The sequence below is a fragment of the Solea solea genome, chromosome 21 (genome assembly GCF_958295425.1).
Source record: "Solea solea chromosome 21, fSolSol10.1, whole genome shotgun sequence".
NCBI lineage: Eukaryota > Metazoa > Chordata > Actinopteri > Pleuronectiformes > Soleidae > Solea > Solea solea.
In genome coordinates this window covers 5968266-5980194 of record NC_081154.1, presented here as the reverse complement: position 1 = coordinate 5980194, position 11929 = coordinate 5968266, and the positions used below count along the sequence as shown (strand labels likewise).

Below are 11929 nucleotides of genomic sequence, written 5' to 3'. Positions count from 1 at the left end.
CGACTCCAGTTCTTTTTTTTATTATTATTATCAGTAACATAAAACGTCTATAGCTCTCAGCTGACTCGTGACTAAAACGCTTTTCAATATCCATAACAGACACAGAGGAAGAAGTCATGAGGATGAAGCTGTGAGGCCACGTGCCATCGGCACAAACCCAGTGCGTGCTCTTCAGAGAGCTGCTTGTGAGGAATATGAAAACATTTTGTTGTCTTGCACATAATCCACATAGTAGGAAAATGGTGTTTGTTCCCCCAGCAGCGTCACATCGCTCACTTTTTCCATCCCTTGACCTTTGCGGGATGAGAGAGCTCCGAGGAACAATGTGAAGACGAGGGAGGGGAGTTTTGTGCGTGATGTCGCAGCCTGTGCCGATAATCGAATATTTCAGGAAAGTAAACAGAAATCTGCGCGCGGCTCTGGATTCAGTCATTAATTAGTTGTGATCGCTGTGGCTTGTGTAACTGTCGTCCCCGCTTAAAGGGACACCAAGAACAAATCCACAGTTCCGTAACGCGGAAACCATTGTTTCCTCAGTTTAAACTGTCTGTGTCTGTCTGTCTGCTGCGGATCTGTGTGGAAGGTTCACGCTCCGTGACGCCGACGCTTAAACGAGCATTTGGTTCAGTCGGTTACGATTTCAGGGTTTTCACTCACGGGTTCCGGAAAAGCGGTGCCTGTTGCTCTGCAGTAGTCATGCAAAGTCGTTTTGGGTTTATTAAAATGTCCGTAACGTGCTGCGCTCTTTTAATTGTAGTTTTCTTTATTTATTTTCGATTTTTGGACGACGTGTTTCTGTTGTTATAGACAAAAGTGAGTATTTTAACTTAAAGTAACTGCTTTTATCATTGAATTACTTCTTAAGATAAGATAAGATTTTATTAGTCTCGCGTAGCTTACATTTTCTTAACTTTATACACAAGCAGGCACCACGATGATGATGATGTCTTATTTTCATGAAACTGAAACAGTTCACGACCTAAACACATGGAAACCAGCATTTCTCTTTGAAAAAGCGACTGATTTGATTGATTAACTTGATTTCGTCCGGTTGACCGACTTTTAAACCGAGCAGCGTTTCAGATGAACTCAATCAGCCTTCTCAGAAACTCACATTATTCTCTTGGACTCTTATTAGATAAAGAAATAAATGAAGACGTCGACTGCAGCGCACAGCTGATATTTATTTATTTATTGATCGCCTATTGCACTGGATTGCATTAGATCGTGTGTGTGTGTGTGTGTGTGTCTGTAATTGCATCCACTCACGCTGTGTGTATATTCCAAATGTCAGCGTTCACAAACTGATAACAACACAGCGTGACCTGAGGTTTTAGTTTGACCTTTTGAGTTTTCGTTGTCCTCAAAGCTGAAGAGCAACATTCTGTGTTATAATCTAGTTTGGACTTGTTTGTGTGAATCTCTGCCCCCCTCCTCCTCTACCCAATTATATGTATATTTTTTTGTTCATTTCCTCCACTATCTGAATAAATTCAGGTTATTTTCAGTAGTTTTGACTCCATCCAGGTCCCCCAGAGCCTCACAGCCCCCCTGCTGCTGCAGGAACCAGCTGATGGTGGAGAGGGAGGAGGGAAAAAAAAAAGAAAACCAACAAGGCTTCTGGGAAAACAAGCACTCGTCTGTTAACCCTTTCACTGACACCTGGCATGTGGAAAGATAGGTGGAAAAAAACCCCCCGTCTTTTTTAAAATATCATTTTCATTTTTATTGCAAATACATATACAAAAGATTCTTTGAAGACAAATACAAATACATGGCGTCATGAAAATAGAACGAGAAGAATGATATGAAGAGAAAAGAGAGGAACGGTCCCTCTGTCGATCATAGCAAAAACAAGAGAAGCTGCAACTGAGATATCGTTTTCCAGTTCGGACTCACAAAGGGAATTCACAAACAACAAAAGTCAAAATCGTACACGGTTTCGTTAGATAGGCCCCTCCTCCCCCGCCCAACCCTCAGGAAAACTTAAAATAGACATTTCAATGAGATAAATAAACAAACAAACACACACATAAAGAAAAGATGATTACAGCGTGTACCTTTTTTTTTCTTTTTATAACTCTCCGTCTCTCTACACAAATTTAAAAAGCGAGGGGGGGGGGGAATTATATGACAATTCATGACTTTATAACGAGAAGAGTATGCAAAATAATTACTTTGAAATAAAATTAATGCTAATAAATAAATAGATTTTTCTAAAAAAACAATGGGACTTTTGACCTGGGAGGGGAACGGTGGTGGTGGTGGTGGTGGTGGTGGGGGACACCGGCATGGTGGGTGGATTGGGGGGGGGGGGGTCAAAGGTGACTTCCTGTAGCTGTCAAACACATGCTGTGAGACGGTTAAGTGTAATCTCAGCTGTGGCCGTCGCTCTCACACACACACACACACGCACACGCACACAAATAGAAAAAACTTTTCAGAAAAATGTAAAAATCCAAGGCACAGAAGGTTTGAAAATGGAGCTTCAGTCTCCCGCTAACCCGCCCCCCCCCCAGTTAAGACAACACAACATTGTGAAACTCTCTCTCTCGTGTTGCCTCATAGCTTTTCCAACGATTATGACACATAACTTCAGAAGAAGAAGAAGAAAAAAACAAATGTGACAGCATAAAACCGCTTAAATACAAACCATACTTGCTCAAAAGGCAACAGAGAAAAAAAAAAGGAGCAAAGCAAACTGTAAAAATGTCACTACAGACGATCGTGTTGTTGCTGTGCAGCTGCTGAACGGGTTAAAATATAAAGCTTTTAAAGTTTTATATCTACACACACAAATACAGTACAGTAACAACATGGTGATAGCATTAAAACGCCGTTATTAACGCATTATTACACTGTAATTACCACGCTGGTCCATGGTACAGTAGAAATGACCTCACCCATTACAAAATTATTGCCATGACTATGACCATATTGTTTCCTGTACTGTACTATAAAGTGTTACCATAACAAAAAAGTAATAATTAGCCCCTCCTCCTCCTGCCCCGCCCACCCCTGATACCCCCACGAGTTACAAACTGCCAGCGTATGAAAGAAGAAAGTAAAACCAAACATGAAACATACACAGTACCTACTGAAAATTATCAACAATCAATTATAAGTCCTCACAGAGGATTTAAGTCTTTTCATCTCTCTAAATATATATATTTATGTATATATATATAGTTTCTATCATACCAAGGCACGACGTGAGCCAATCACAAGTCCAGCTCTTCTCCTCTGCTGTGAATTCAAGTGTCTGATTCAAGGGAAGAACTCTCCCTGCGGTAAAGTGTGTGTGTTTAAGTGTGTGTGTGTGTGTGCGTAAAAGTGTGGCTGTACACGTGTGTGTGTGTGTGTGTGTGTGTGTGTGTGTGTGTGTGTGTGTCTGATTCATGATTCAGGGTCTGGTGAGCTGGGTGTAAACCGGAGCCTGCTCCCAGTGCTGCGGGCTGCTCTGGGGGATGGAGGGAACCCCCGCGTTGTCGGCGATGGGCGTGTACATGGGCCTCTGGCTCGGGCTGCTCATGTAGCTGAAAGTCGAGTACAGCCCAGAGCCTTGGCTGTAGTACGAGGCCGCCGCCGCAGCCGCTGCTGTGGTGGTGCTGCCGCCCCCCTGGTGGTCGGAGAAGTCGTACTGCTGCTGCTGCTGCTGCTGCTGCTGCTGCTGTTGTTGTTGTGCCCTGGAGATGGCGGCTGGGTAGGAGGAGGAGGGCGGGCTGTAGTGCTGCAGGTTGAAGGGGCTGTAGGAGATGTGCTGCGGGGAGCCCTGCTGCTCGCTGTAGTGGCTCGGACTCAGCTGCTCCGTCTTGATCTGCGTCCTGTGTTGCTGGGTCTCCGAGCTGTTGCTGCTGCTGCCCAGCGTGGTGAGAGTGTGCTGCTGCGGTTGTCCCTGCTGATTCTGGCTTTTCGCCATCCAGGCGGCACCGCCTCCCGCCTGTGGGCTGACCGGGGCCCCGCTGGTGATGCTGTAGCTGCCCGTGTAGGTGACCGGCGCGGCGTTGCCGGGGACGCCCGGGTGGCCGTTGGGCGGGAGGTACTGGTCGAACTCGTTGACGTCGAACGTCTCGATGTGGGAGATAACGTCGCTGCTGAGCTCGCCGATGTCCACGTCGCGGAAGTCGATGTTGAGCTGGCGGCCGGTGGGGCCGTCAGGCAGGGAGCGGAGGCTGCCTTCACGCTTTAGGTCCATCTTGCCTGAGCTAACATCAGTCTTTGGGGTGGTGGGAGGGGTTGGGGGCCCCTGGGAGCCTGGAAGTTACAAAACAGAATAACACACATGAGAGTTTGCTTTTATATCAAAGAAGATATTGTTTTTTTTAACCTTTTAAACATTCTCTTTTTGACCTCCCCTTAAAATAAGGCTGAGCAAGTGTTAAGACTATAGACTCAAGACTGAGTCTATAAACTACTATGTGAACTGAAAAAAAAGGTTTGTTTTCTTACCTGAGTGCTCACCAGGAGAGTGCACCTCTCCCATGCTGGAAGCCGGAGAGTCCGCCTGCTGGAGAGCCTTGAAGATGGCATTGGGAGAGATGTGCGTCTGCTCGCTGCCGTCCTCAGACTCGCTCTGTCCGTTCTTCACGGACTTCCTCCGCCGCGGCTGGTACTTGTAGTCTGGGTGATCCTTCTTGTGCTGCACCCGGAGCCGCTCAGCCTCCTCCACAAACGGCCGCTTCTCCACTTCATTGAGGAGTCTGTGCGTAAAGAGGAAAGTTAATGGACTTGTTCACTTAAATATATTATTCCCTTATAACTGGAATCGGATTAATATGCTTAATTATAAAGCCAAGACATCATTAATTTAAAAAAAATAAAAATAAATACTTTGCTGATCGATTTCTTGATTTATTTATTGATTAATTGACAAACACGGCACAAATCAATGCGTAAAAGCAGAACTTTTTTCCACACTTACCTCCAGAGTTTCCCCAGAGTCTTGCTGAGCTCCGCGTTATGCAGGTGCGGATACTGATCCGCCAGCTTCCTCCGCGCAGCCTGAGCCCAAACCATGAAGGCGTTCATCGGTCTCTTCACGTGAGGCTTGTTCTTAGTAGATCCGTTAACGCGCACCGGCATCGGCACCAGAGTCCAGTCGTAGCCCTTGAGCACCTGGGACACGGCCTCGCGGATGCACGCGGGAAACTTATCATCCTCGTCCTTCTTGAAGTCGATCAGGGTCCCGTCCGCTCTCAGGAGCCCGTTCTCCGACGGCCGGGTGTTCTCGGTGTCGGAGCCCGAGCCGGACGGGCACGGGGAGCCCGCGGAGTCCTCAGACATGCTCGGGCTCGGGGCGTCAGAGAGACACTTGTCTTGTTCCTCCGTCATCTTCAGGTAAGGGTCGAGGAGATTCATACGAACAACTTTCTCGTGCCAAATTACGCGTGAAATCGGGGGAAGTCAATGACGCGCTCTCGCGAGAGGGGAAATAAATCAGCCCCTGGATGTGAGTTTAACTCACCAGGATGAGTTTGAGTAAAGTCGCTTGAAAACGGCAGCTGGTTCTCTCTCTCTCTCTCTCTCTCTCTCTCGGCTCCGGTGCGTAAAACCGATTTGGAGAGCGAGTGTCTTTACGCACGAGCCTCTCTCAGAGTTCCTGGGCGCTGAACTGAGTGCGCTTTCTGCAGAATGGATCCGCACAAAAACAAAAAAAAGCCTCGCTGGTGACAGAGTCTGCTCTCAACTCTGCAGCATGAAACGGTGAAATGCTCCTTTCTGCTTCTTCTCCAAGTACATTCCCCCAGAGCGCGCGAGTGCTTTGAACTGCGAGGCTCGTGGATGCGGAGCTTATAACAGCGTTACCATGCCGCACAGGAAAGCCCGCAGCTGATTGGCTGGGAACGTGTGACGCGAAAGCGAGTGGGTCTGATGGAATTTGATCCCTTTGCCGCGCCCCCCCCCCCCCCCCCCCCCCCACCCCCCCTCCCCTCCACCGCACACACACACACACACACACACACACACACACAGAAAACAGACACTTTCTCCATACCAGCCAGTAAATACAGCGTGCTGTTTGATTCTGTTGCATATTAACTACCTTTTCATGAAGGAAACGTGATTTTAAACATATGGTCCTAACTAAACCTTTATGTACAGGTATTTTAAAAGCAGAACTGACTGAAAGTTGATTTATTTTGATGAAAAAAAAAACACTGACATTTATCTCGAAAACATATCAAAAATAGCAAGTAAATGAAAAGAAGGCCACACAATGTCATTTAAACACCACATTTCATAATCTTTAAACTGCTCTGTAAAGTCTTCACTCTACTCTCTCTCTCCACACTGCTCCTATACTTACAGTTGCATATTCTAGTCAATAGGGGGAGACAGCAGTCTGGAAACATCCCTGTCTTGCTGCTGTTGCTGAGAGCAGCAACAGCAGCAGCAGGAGGAGGAGGAGGAGGAAGGAGCTCCTGTGGACTGAAGTAATGCAACAGTTGCAGTCAGTCCCCAGCTCCTGAATTTTATCGCTCATCTCATTTCAAACAGCAGCAGCAGCAGCAGTGATCCAGTCAATGGGAGATTCTGTTCAATTTTGCTGAGCGTTCAATTTCGGGCCTCACTCTTTCACCAAATAGTCTTTTTAAGAACTTTATATTCATTGTAAAATGATTTATATATATATATATATATATATATTCAAGTGTCTAGAAGAACATTTTCTATGTGCTTGTGATTTATTTTTCATTTTCATTTGCTTTTATCGCTCGTGGATGAAGTATTCATCCTCCACTTAGGTCAAAAGTGTCAGTAAATACAAGTATAAAGCTGTTAAAATGGATCCTCACACATTATTTGACATAACTAACCTTTTCTAGTTGAGCCTGGGTTCGGGGCAGCTAAGGAATCGAACCACAAACCCACTAAAACAGCAGGAGACCTGATCCACTCAGCCCCCCCCCCCACTCCAATGAAAACAATTTAAAACTCAGTCTTAAACAGTTGCAGTATAGGCAAAATCAATTTTACAACCCAAATCACCTCACTCAGAAATGTAATACTGCGTGCAAACATCTCTTAAATGTTGTTGTTGGTCGATGGCAGTGAGTTACTGTGCAAACGGCCACAGAAACCCACTTTTTATTAATTGTTTACAGCCTTTAAAAATCAAGTGTCCACCAGTGTTGCTGTATTTCCCTCGAAAACACGGTGGAGTAGAAGTTTATAGTTGCAGAAAATGGAAAAAAACCTCATGTTAAGCACTTGAGTAAATCTACTTAGTGACTTTCCACGGCTGCCAACTGTATTGTTTCTACACACACACACACACACACACACACACAGAGTTTTGTGCAGGTATTCTTCTGAGGACACTGCACTGACAACCATTCACTGGGAACATCCTAAGCAAAGTGTTATCCCTCCTCAGAAATGTGCTTCTGCCTCTGTAGGACCAGGTTTTGGTCTCCATGAGGACTCCTGGTCAGTGTTTATGCCAGAGAAGGTTCTAAAGAGGCAACAAATACAAGCACACACACAGAGCCACCTTTTGTCCTTTCACGTCGGCCGAACTCGTCGCGCACTCTGCCGTGGAGGTAGGTGGAGTGCTGCTGCTGCTGCTGCGGTCGCCGACGGTAACCTGCCTGCACACGCCCCCTTTGATTGTTTATTATGCTTTGTGGAGATGTGGAAATGTAAATCTCAGTTCAGGCTAATGTGGACAACATGTGCTACCTGAAGTCGCTTTTAATAGCTCACAGATGTCAGGTAGAGCTAATTTCTGCTGCTGCTGCTGCTGCTGCTGCTGCTGCTCGCTCAGTCAGTCAGTCAGTCAGTCCCGGTGCAGTCGCACACGCAGACACCAAAAGCCACAGATGGAAATCTCTTCTCGCTTTCTCTCTTTCCTCCCCTCTCTCCCCTCTGTTTCCCTGTGTTGAAAACAGAATACAACAACTGTCTCTAGGTGCTGTAATGTTGCTGTTTGTGTGTTTTTGCTCCAAAGTCACTCGGTAATTCTTTTCACTCCCCGGGCAATTAGGCCTGCGGTTCCCAAACACAAGAGCCAAACATGGCCGTCTCCTTCAAACTCCCCCCCCCCCCCCCGCAATGCAAGTTTATTTACGCGAGACATGCTTATTTAAGACACTGGCTTTGAACACAAATAGAGGATTTGCACTTTGGCTCAGCGGTTCATAGATGGCGCGCGGGGTCGTTACCAAAATGCTATCCTGCTACGCCGGGCGAGAGCAACACACACGTGAACGCACTGACTCACAGTCAGTTTAACTTGGGTGGAAACACACACACACACACACACACACACACACACACACACACACTGCTGCTATTGACAGAGTAAATACGGCTAATGGAGGTGAGCGAGAAAGAAGAGGGAAACATCGGCGGGGAGGAGCGAGAGGAAGAGGGATAATGGTAATAATGAGCAAAACAACATAGTTAGTGAGAAAAGACAAAAAAAAGGAGAGTGAGGGAACCTTGTCTGTTTACCTGGAGATGTGGTCACACACACACACACACACACACACACACACACACACACTGATATGACCTTCACGCCTACATGGCATCTTGTCAAAAAATCCCCAACATATGGTTGAACGCTCTGCTTCCTCCTCCACATCTCACGAGTTCCAGTTTCTCAAGACGTTGTTTCTTGTTACATCTGTGCGATAATGAATTCACGAGTGAATATTTTCAAGATGGACAAGATGCTTTTATGGCTTAATGCTGCAGCACGTAACTTTTTGTTGTTGTTGTTGTTGTTGTTGTTTAGAAAAACTGATACTGACTGCTAATTGGCTCTGTCATGCAAAACTATCAGACCTGACTGAGGGAGCGTATACAGCAGCCGTGCATCAATCTCTTGAACGACCAAAGTTTTTTCTGCAGCAGCAGAATTCACTATACGGATTTTAATAGTTTAAAAATTGTAAATGGAGGCCCGAAAAAAAACATTTCTGTGTTTATATTGATCCCTTTTAACCTTTTATCAAACAAGCACACTTGGTTTGTGCTGTCAGGACAAATTCCATGTATTCTGGAAAAATTGGCAAGGGACATTCTAAGGCGTAGGTGTTAAAGGGTTAAAGCTTGCTTTCACTATATTATTCCTTGAGCACAAAAGCAAACTGGGACACAGCAGGTAGTTAAGGAAAGAGATGGTACAAAGACAATATCTATCGATGCTTATTATGACGTCTTACTACGGCTGCATCTTAATGACCATACAATAATACACCTAGAACCATCAGCAATATAGATACTGTCTGTTGTAGCTTGAGCGACCAATGAAAAGGCATTTTTTTTTTGTGTTGATAGAACTTCTGTTTGCATTTATTAAATCACTGAAGCTGCAGCAACTCCCATGTTTTGGTTGCTTCATTGCCTCATTACTAAAGTTGTCTCGGTAAAGAAGGGCCCTTGCCTAAAAGGATTATTTTAATCCACATTTTTTTATTTTAACGGGAATACACAAACATACCTACTGGGTTTATATTCCAACACAAAGTGAAAAGCAAAGGCAGGCAGGGCGAGGTCTTGGGAAACTTCTCATCTTGACTTGGTGCTACAGCGTAAGAAATCTGAGCAAACAGTGTGAGTCAACTGCTAAACTCTTGTCTGCTTTCCTTGAGGGGGATCTCATCAGCCGTGCTTTACATCTCGGAGCTTCATTCCTACTCTGTCACCTGTGTTTGTCCAGATATGTACTTTACACACGACTCTGAAGGCGCAACATTCTTTATTTTAAGAAGAACGACATGGAAACCATACACTGAGTATTTGTGTATTGTACCAAGATGGTATCGTTACTTCCCAAACCGCTGCTGCGTCACGACTGGCACTGAAACCATTTGTTTATTCATCTTTTACGCTTCGACCGCATGCACTCCATCAGTGTTTTCATTAATGCGTATCTTAATCGCATAATCTTGGCTCCAACGCGAAGTGTGCGCCGACCACGGCGACCACACGAATCGGCCCGTCCAAGAAAAGAGGATTTCGTTGCGCGATGCGTTGCCGATGTGTTGTTTTAGTTTGGAACGTTTTAAATCTACGTGCAAAGAGCGCATAAGATAGAGTTCTTCAGTACGGATTTTCTTTCATTTTGCTTTTGTAGACAAGTGAGTTCTTGTTCTCGGGTTATCTGAGCTTGTTCTTAAAAAATCCCTCAAATGTTGAGGCTGAAAAAATAAAGCCCTGAAATAATTAAGACAGGAGAAGAGAAGTTGGGTGATGGGACAAGATCACAGTTAACACCGGAGACCCAATGTCCAACATGGCCATCATTGCTGTATAACCATGTTTGTAATATGGTAACACAACGACAAAAAATACTAACCTTTAACCCAATGTACTTTATTTTCTGCCTTAGCCCAGGAATCTGTATTATATCACTTGTTGCTGTGTAAGTGGTCAAGAAACTGACAAATACTCAAGGTTTTGGGAAAGTGCTCGAACAGCCGAGCCAAACTGAGCCTTTTAAATGGTCCTAAGTGGAAAGATTATATTTTTCTGCACCAAATTTGGAGAAAAAATGGCTACAACTGCAAAAATCCTGTACCAAAAAAATAGTCAAATTAGTCGAAAGCCTCGAAACAGATCTATTTGTTGGTTGTTGTGAAACAGTAACAGTTTAGTGTTCATTGTAAATGTGTTGCAAACACGGTCATCACGAGAAAGAGCAGAAGTTTCCAAATACCGGCGCAGTATGGAGAGAGAATTCTAAAGGGAAACATCTCATCTCCCGGTGCCTGCAGCCTTCACATGGGTGTGATGTGCCATTCTTCGAGGATTCGCGGTGATTAATAGTCACCCCGAGCCTGTGTGATTCCCGTTCCCCCTCTGATCTGAGCGTCTGGGCACCGGGTGTCTGTTGACCCAACGTCATTCTGCTCCTCGTGCTGTTTAAACAACACTTAGGAAAGACCTGGGAACTCCAGAGGAGGATGGGCTCAAATCTGCCATCCATCACTGACCCACTCCCTGCTGCCTTCACTCTGAGTGCCTCACTCTTTTTATTTTTGCTTTCAAAAGCTCAAAAACCCATCATCCCTTAGTCAACACTCTCCCGTCTGACTAAATCCTGTAAAAACGCACATCTGAGCACTTTATGCCCCCGGACACATTTCCCCCCGCAGCAGAGTTTGAGTTGTTACTGATTAAAATATGTGCATTAGCCGATCGTAACCGCGCCGTACGCGAGGGGCTGGAAGAGCGAGAGGAAACCCAATCTGCTCGGGCAGAGCGCGAGAAAGCCGCAGAGGAGTACCGTTTCCCCTCCGACGATATGGCTTGTGCAAACAGCCCTCGCTTTAACAAAAACAATGGTCTCACCCAGCCAGGCCAAGCTAACTAATGACAGATCCACACCTTAATGCTCAGCAGTTGTTTGGGTTTAGGCGAGGGAGGATGTGTGTGTGTGTGTGTGTGTGTGGGAAGGTTAAAGAATGGCAGTTGTCAGCGGGTGGCTCGTGCCACTGGAAAACCCCCCTCCCTTCCTCCATCCATCCCCGGACAGAGAGCAGCACCTAAGATCCGGGCGGAGATTGAGGGGGAGAGAAAAGCTCTGACGCGGCGAAACGCTACTCTGAGCCGCGCTCGGCGACCGACTATAACGCAGCACATTTTTACCGCTTATTGAATTGTGCAGGAGGCAGGATGGGGTGGTGAGTGAGGAGAGATGGGGGGGGGGGAATTATTCCTCAGTGCATTTTTTGGTTCGCTCCAGTTTGTAACAGTAACAGCTTGTGTCCTGAGCAGAAGCTCAATTTCCTTTCTGGGTCTCTCTCTCTCTCTCTCTCTCTGTCTCTCTCTCCCTCTCTCTCTCTGTGTCGTTGCAGTTGCGGTTCATGGAAATTGGTTCCTGACAGTGTGTAATGATCTGATGTTTTTGACTGCCATTTGGTATCAGGTGGAAGCAGATCTAGTCTTAGCGTGTGTGTGTGTGTGTGTGTGAGAG

General features: G+C 45.8%; 1 protein-coding gene across 1 annotated transcript; it reads right to left on the bottom strand.

Moving 5' to 3' along the window:
* Nucleotides 1–1701: 1701 nt before the first annotated feature.
* On the bottom strand, nt 1702–5775 carry LOC131448718 (transcription factor Sox-9-A-like). The gene is made up of 3 exons (XM_058621399.1): nt 4922–5775; nt 4450–4700; nt 1702–4254 (listed from the first exon to the last, which is right to left on the bottom strand). Exons 1-3 carry the CDS (start codon nt 5356–5358, stop codon nt 3404–3406), a joined length of 1539 nt encoding a protein of 512 aa, XP_058477382.1. The 5' UTR covers nt 5359–5775; the 3' UTR covers nt 1702–3403.
* Nucleotides 5776–11929: the final 6154 nt, after the last annotated feature.

Bases quoted from the DNA above. Each gene is read 5' to 3' on its own strand.
- LOC131448718 (XM_058621399.1), bottom strand. From the start codon at position 5,358: ATGAATCTCCTCGACCCTTACCTGAAGATGACGGAGGAACAAGACAAG. The intron at 4,701-4,921 runs GTAAGTGTGGAA...CTTTACGCACAG, and splicing joins ACTCTGGGGAAACTCTGGAG to ACTCCTCAATGAAGTGGAGA. The intron at 4,255-4,449 runs GTAAGAAAACAA...TGTAACTTCCAG, and splicing joins CTCTCCTGGTGAGCACTCAG to GCTCCCAGGGGCCCCCAACC.